Genomic DNA, 7,185 nt, shown 5'->3' with positions numbered 1-7,185 from the left:
ATTTCATGTCCCTCAAAGTTAAGGGACTGCTGGCCAAAAATCGCAGAGAAGGACTTGAAGAGGGCTGTGACAAGTTCATGGCTGATGTGCTCGGCATGTACAGTTCATGTTTGGAGTATTTGGAGAAGTGGATGACACCTATGGAAGAGTTCTCACCATTCATGTGGATGGACATGAGTGAGCCACCAAAGTGGAATGATGTGGAGGCCTGCATCAAGTACCTGGGAGAGAAGGGGGTGCCAATTGATGATGTTAAATGCTTTGACCAAGTTGCCAATCTGAAGAAATTCATAGAAAGCTGCAGTGATGATGAGTTCATGGGCCTGCAGGTGCACCAGAAGTGGACCAAATACTTTGAGAAGGCCAAAAGTATTGCATGCTACTCAGAACTGCTGAAGATTGCACAGTTTGTCTTTGCACTTCCTCCTCACAATGCAAATGTAGAGAGAGTTTTTTCACTGATGCAGAGCCAGTGGACAAAGGAGAGGAACCAGCTCTCAGTTGAATCATTGAAAGGGATCCTATTTGTGCAATACAATTTCAAAAATATGTCTTGCAAGGACTTTCATACTTATGTGTTGAGCCACAAGAAACTGCTGAGAAAGATCAGCTCTACAGCAAAATATAAATGGGCAAACAAGGACAAGGAAGAAAAACCGGATGAAGAGGAGGAAAAACTGGATGAAGAGGAAGACGAGGATTAAGCAGGAAATTAAAGATAGTCTATTGATATGTTTGTTCGTTTTTGGTACATTTTGACTTATTTTTGCTACACAAGAGGTATTTTTTGTTAATTAGCTCATTTGTTAATTTATTTTTCAATAGCCTACAGAACAGACAGTATTTCGTTCATTACTGAGGCTGAGTATCTGAAACTATATATTGGGAGTTGAGAGTTATTGTTAACTTTTATTGTTAGGTGAGGGATGTTTAGATGAGACGTTATTTCTTTTATTATGCTATTCATTCATTAAAGGAATTGTTACGCATTTTTTAATAAATACATTTTGAATAAAATTATCATTTGTTGATGGAGTTATTGCTGTTGACTTTTATTGAAAAGCATTTTTAATAAACCAACTGTAAATATCATGTTATTGTAGGATTACGTAGGCCTATGTTAAGTGAGTGGATGCCACAGCAACAAACATTACCCCCCCCCCCCCCCCCCCCCCCCCGGCTCCAAGGTGTCCTGGTTTTCCCAAATGAAAATACGGTCACCCTAGCATACAAAGTTCCCATTTCATTGCCCATTGTGCACTTGGTGGTGGTAAATACTTTCACCAGAAGCAGCTGTTCCCCTTAACGATCCCATTCTCAAACTGAATACCTTTTTTAATTTAATTTTTTATTTGTTTTAGAAAAATATATGTGTGTTGACAGGAGGTTTTGTAAATGGTGAGGGAGGGTTAGGGTTATGTAGTCGAATCTAGTCTCTCTCTCTCTCTCTCTCTCTCTCTCTCTCTCTCTCTCTCTCTCTCTCTCTCTCTCTCTCTCTCTCTCTCTCTCGGTGGCGGTAATGCGCCATTAGTAGTCTGCCAACCGCAAGAAGAAGAAGTTAATCATATTTAGATAGTATAGAAGTACTATGGATATGTCCAAGTTTTTACAGATGCATCTAAAAACTCAAATAGCAGTAATGGCGTGTCTTTCATTGTTCCAGAATTCAGTGTTAAAAATTTTTTAAAGAATTACTGATGGAGTATCAGTTTATACTGGAGAGATGATGGGAATCATTTTAGCTTTAGGATGGATTGAGGAAGTCCGTCCATTAAGAAGCATAGTTTGTTCTGATTCAAGTTCATTATATTCATTGAAAAATCATTATGCTATTAGTAGACCGGATCTTTTATTAGAAATTCAGTTAATAACTTATAGAATTCAAGCAATGGGTTTATTAGTTATATTTACATGGATACCGTCACATATAGGAATAAGAGGGAATGAGTTGGCAGATAAATATGCAAAACAAGCTTCAAAATATAGTGTTATTGATATATTAGTTCCATTTAGTAAAGAAGAAATCAAATCTATTATTAAACAAAAGGTTAAGGAAATATGGCAGAGACAGTGGGAGGAAGATAGAACTGGTAGATGGCTGTACAGTATTCAAAGAAAAGTTGGTGCAATGAGGAGAACAGGACGAAATAGAAAGGAGGAAACAGTTATATCTAGGTTGCGTTTTGGACATGCAAGGTTAAACAGTAATTTATTTAAAATAGGAAAACATCGAAATGGAAGTTGTGATTTTTGTGGTCAAGAAGAGACGGTAAAACATGTTTTGTTGTTCTGTACAAAATATTCTGTTGAGAGAAGGAAATTAGTTAGTCGGTTACAAGAAAATAAAATACAGTTAAATTTACAAGATATTTTAGGAAAAATTTCTACTTCTAAAGATATAAGTTATTTAATTAATTATCTCAAGAAAACAAAATTGATAGAAAAGATATAAGTTGTTTTTTGTTTTGCTTTGAGGGGGGTGTTTAAAGTTAGCGTCCCGATCCACACTCCATTCCAGTAGATGGCGGTAATGCACATCTAAAAGTTGCTTGCCAACCGCCATAAAAAAGAAGAAGAAGAAGTTGACCCGAGCTTCGTACCAGCAGGTGGCAGTAATGCAATAATTCACTCCCTACAACCAGAGAAGAAGAAGTAGTGTCGGGCAGATCGTGTAGTCTCGTCAGTAATGAACTGAACAGTGAATTAAATTAAACCTCTGTATTTATTAAAGCATGGACATCGTGCTGTATGTTCTAGCCGCCGCGGTCCTCGTCGTCCTCATTGTGTTCGCGCTGAAGGTGCAGAGGAAGACACGGGACGGTAAGGTTAGCTCCAGGGGGCTAAAGCCAGAGAGCTGCGTCAACATTTAATCTGAAAATGTTTTAGTTTATCCACACGAACCTCTCCGATTCAGAGCCCTGCGGCCTGTAAATACAGAAACTGTTATTAAAGCTGCTGCTTTCCCTGTTTACTGTCAGGCTACGTCAGCTTCCTGCCAAACTACGGGGGCCCACATGGGCCATTTGAACAGGTTGTTGAACAAACCCACAGGAACATGCACGTTGTTTTTGTTTTACTTTTATTTCAATTAAAGAAAAAACAAGTTCAAAAATAATATATAAAACATATAAATAACAAACAAATATGCCAGGGGGTATGCACCATAAACAAGTACAGTCAGGAGGAAAGACATATATATATATATATACACACACATTTATCATCTACAAATAAATATATCTTCTACATTAAGTTTTCCAGAATTGGTTAGATTAAATAAACATTAAAGTCTGCTTTTTTTTTTAGACATAAATTTATGCAAGTGAAATTTGGTTAAGATAATTAAGATATTGATAAGGAAAGGTTTAGGAAACTTTGCAGCTGAAAACCAAATAGAATGTTTTTCTAACGAAGCTGAAAATCTTTTAAAATATTTGAATCCACATAGTTAGAAAAGTGTTGCCAGAAAGTCTTAGAGTGGACACAACCAGAACAAATGTGTAAGAAAAAGATGTATGTTGTGTTGTGTATAGTCTAATCAGTGATGTCATGACGTGGTTATCTATCTACATACATGTAAAAAATGCAATCCTGCCTGCCACAGTATCGCCCATTGATGTCATAGAACCTGTAATGTGAACAATCTGACTCAGAGGATGATCTCTTGGTGTTTTCAGCTGACGAGGAGCAGAGGAGGGATGTTGTTCGGGCAGCTGGGGGTCCTGGGCGGGCCCCGGAGGAGCGGGGAGCTGGGATGCCCCGCAGGAGGAGGAATCTCGCTGCTGCCGTAGTCAACAGGCGGCCACAGAGAGCAGATCAGGGTAACCTAGAACATCTCTACGTTTGTGTGCTCAGAGGCGGCCGTCACGTAGAACGATGATGAACTGATGCCAAACGTCAGCTTAAAGTTTGACATCCATTAAACACTGTTTGGTGAAAGTTACAGGCCCCTGATGGAAGGCAGGGCCTGACAGATATGTTTAGGAATATGTGTAACCACCTTCCTGTGGATTTCAGAAGAGGAGCCTGTGGAAGACGAGGAAGGAGAGCTGCAGAACATCCAGGCGACGGCAAAGATCGGAGCCAAGAAACAGAAGAAGCTGGAGGAGAAACAGGCCAAGAAAGCCCAAAGAGAGGTGATGAGAAAAGTATTCCACTACTACAGTTCTAACGGGATTTCATGTGACAAAGCCACATTAAGTAGTGCATTATTAAAAAAATTAAATATGGTTTCTAAAAATGTTTAAAACGGCAACGCCCCTTTTAAAACTCTGCAGCTCCTCCAGAGCTCCTGAGGGACCTCTTGGCTTTTGCACTAAGTGCTCGCCATGGATGCTTGGTCATCCTTGGTGGTGGCCATGCAGATCCAAAGGTGATTTCATCACATGTTCTCATCCTACTTGGTTTCAGGCGGAGATGGAGGAGAGGGAGGAGCGGAGGAAGATGCAGGAGCTCCGAGAGCAGGAGAAACGGCAGGAGGAGGAGAGGGAACGGAAGTTGGAACAGAAACAGGTGCGTTCCTCTGCAGGTACTGAGCTCCCTCCAGTAACCCGCGTGAGGAGGTGCTGACACGCTGTGCTGCGCTCTCCTGTAGGAGGAGGACGAGAAGCGGGCTAAAGAGGAGCAGGAGCGGCGAGAGGAAGAGGAGTACTTAAAACTCAAGGCGTCGTTCATCGTGGAGGACCAGGGGGAGCAGGAGCAGCTGTCAGAGGACCAGGTCAGGTGTCTGTCAGGCTTTAGTCTCGTGGTCGAGCGTCAGTCGGTTTTTAACGGTGCTCCTGGTGTTCACAGTCCCGCAATCTGCTGCAAGACTTCATCGAGCACATCAAGGTGAGACCGACCCACAGCGTCCACTTTGACCCGGGCTGGTGTTTCTGAGCTGTGCTCACCAGGATCTCTGTCTGCAGACGTCCAAAGTGGTTCTCCTCGAGGACTTGGCCTCTCATTTCGGGATGAGGACGCAAGACGCCATCGCCAGACTGCAGGACCTGCTAGCTGAAGGCACGCTCACAGGTACGGACAGGGTCCTCCTAGGACTGCCCACAAACGATTTGGGTCATGCCTGCTGGCTTTCAGCGGGGGGGTGAAAAGTCTGTAAATGGAGTTTTCAGTAATCTAAAGCGATTCTCTGAGGTTTAGTTCACAGACAAGGCGTTTCAGTTCATCAATAAGCTGAGATGAAGTGCGTGTGACAAAATGAAAGGAATCATAGAATTCAATGAGAAAACAGCTGTGCAGAAAATCTGAACCTTGACACCGCGGATCTCGTCTTGCTTCTGTAAATAAAACTAAATGCCTCATAGTGGGCGGGCTTTCTGCCACAATAATCAGGTCTTTTAACTTTGTTCTGAGTCCAACTCTCCATCCGTCTCCTAGAGATCTTAGTAGAATCGCCTCTAAGCTGTCTGACTTGGGTCTGCTTTGGCTTTCTCCTTCAGCTGCTGCCGTCCTGTCACCTTGCTTTATGAAGGCGCCGCGCTGCATCACCTGGTAGCCCATGTCAGAACCCTTACAGGCTTCACCAGGTCTTTATACCTTTGGTTCACCAGAAGAGGTTCTCCTCTGTGACACAGAACCCACCTCCTTCCAGAACGGTGACGGCTGGACGCTCCCCCGGTCTTTAGGCTGGTTCTAAATAATCTAAACATTATAAACATGGCACAGTGGAGATTGGACCCAAGGAAGAAGCAGCAGCTCTATAATTGTCTGCCTGATATATTGGAAGAGCGCCCTAAAATACATCCTCCAGTTAACGCTGAAGCTGTGAACTAACCAATCAGAACCAGCAGATGGGCTTATGCTAATCTACGTGTATGTAAACATCTGAGATGGAAGAAGGATCAAAAACCAACTCATTATTCTGGTATTTAGCAAAATAGTTAATTTAATGCCCAAACTATCCTAAAACAGGACCAGTTTAGTCTGATTTTATGCCACACAGTCAAAAATAGTGACTTTTTGGAGGTAGATACCTGGTTTCACCTGTTACGTCTCTGGCCGTCTCTCAGTATGTGTACCTGAGCGTTCTCGTTTCTCGTTACACGTCATCAGCCTCAGCCACCAGACTGAGAACGGAGGTTGTTCTCGCCCCGCCCTCTTCATCCAGCATCAGAGCAGACTTGTGCGTTCAGACTGACCGCTTTCCCAGAATGCACTGCGGCATTATAATTTAACACAAAATATTACCTCACATTCAACAATGAATGCACTATTAATACAATTATTTCAGTTTATGATCAATATTTATCTAAAGACTACTAACAGGAGGAGAGATGAAGGTCCAGACGAGCTGTGCGTGTTCTGATGTCACGAGTTCACCAGTACGCTTCTGTTCCCACACACAGATACGTTCTGCGTCCCCTTCTTCAAGTCCGTACTTCATGTGTTCTTGCCAAGAACGGACTTGACGACAACACCAGTCTGTACTCGTGTTCTTGTGAATTGAGAAACAGCCTGTTTAGCAATACGCGAGTTTTACTTCCTGGATGGAACTACAGGAAGAAACTGGCCTTTCAGTTATCTTCTAGAGTGGAGATGGGGTATTTCCATATTATCGTCGCTAAGAACAGAAATCAAGATCTATTGTGTGTAACTATAATCTCTAACCCCCGGTGTGGCACACCCTGAAAACCAACCGGGTCACCAGCATTTCTCCGTCGCATGCTTGATGTTGCAGGTGTGATCGACGACAGAGGGAAGTTCATCTTCATCACGCCGGAGGAGCTGGACTCGGTGGCTCGCTTCATCAGACAGAGAGGCAGGGTCTCCATCACAGAGCTGGCTCAGGCCAGCAACTCCCTCATCAACCTCACCCCCGACAGCCGCAGCTCCGCCTGACGCACAGCAGGGGGCGCCACGCGCTTCCGTTTAGCTGCTGGGTGACGTCATCATGGCTGAGAACTGTTTAATATTCAGTTTAGAAGATCTCAGTCATGCTAAAGTGGAATAATGTGTGTTGTTTTGTAGAAGAATTAAAAAATTAATAAATCTGTCAGTCTGAATTGCAGCAGAACGTTCTACAAGGCTGATTCTTTTTTATGGAACCATTTCATTTGTTTCTTGCATAAATCTCTGCTAAGTACCAAATGCACAAACCCAGTTAGAGCGAGTGTTCGCAGCACCTAAGGTGCCGTGGGTCTGGCAGGAAAACGTCTGGTTCCCAACGACGTAGAGTTCTAGGAACGT

At 42.9% G+C, this 7,185-nt stretch overlaps 1 protein-coding gene and 1 long non-coding RNA gene across 3 annotated transcripts; both read left to right on the top strand.

The window, feature by feature from the left end:
* The first annotated feature begins 2,228 nt into the window (after positions 1-2,228).
* LOC118557790 lies at positions 2,229-2,581 on the top strand. The gene is made up of 2 exons (XR_004928009.1): positions 2,229-2,269; positions 2,476-2,581. It is a non-coding gene; the product is annotated as an uncharacterized LOC118557790 (long non-coding RNA).
* A 40-nt stretch (positions 2,582-2,621) lies between these two features.
* Positions 2,622-7,022, top strand: LOC105920501 (DDRGK domain-containing protein 1). 2 transcript variants are annotated; one of them, XM_036128128.1, is made up of 8 exons: positions 2,622-2,820; positions 3,678-3,821; positions 4,021-4,136; positions 4,411-4,512; positions 4,595-4,717; positions 4,792-4,830; positions 4,908-5,013; positions 6,677-7,022. In XM_036128128.1, the coding sequence occupies exons 1-8, from the start codon at positions 2,733-2,735 to the stop codon at positions 6,835-6,837; spliced, it is 879 nt and encodes a 292-aa protein (XP_035984021.1). In that variant the 5' UTR covers positions 2,622-2,732; the 3' UTR covers positions 6,838-7,022. The 2 variants fall into 2 exon arrangements, with proteins under 2 accessions (XP_035984021.1, XP_012711558.2); XM_012856104.3 differs by having other exon boundaries at positions 2,623-2,820; positions 4,018-4,136.
* Positions 7,023-7,185: the final 163 nt, after the last annotated feature.

The sequence above is a fragment of the Fundulus heteroclitus genome, chromosome 24 (assembly GCF_011125445.2).
Source record: "Fundulus heteroclitus isolate FHET01 chromosome 24, MU-UCD_Fhet_4.1, whole genome shotgun sequence".
Lineage (NCBI taxonomy): Eukaryota > Metazoa > Chordata > Actinopteri > Cyprinodontiformes > Fundulidae > Fundulus > Fundulus heteroclitus.
This window is presented reverse-complemented; position numbering and strand designations above follow the sequence as displayed.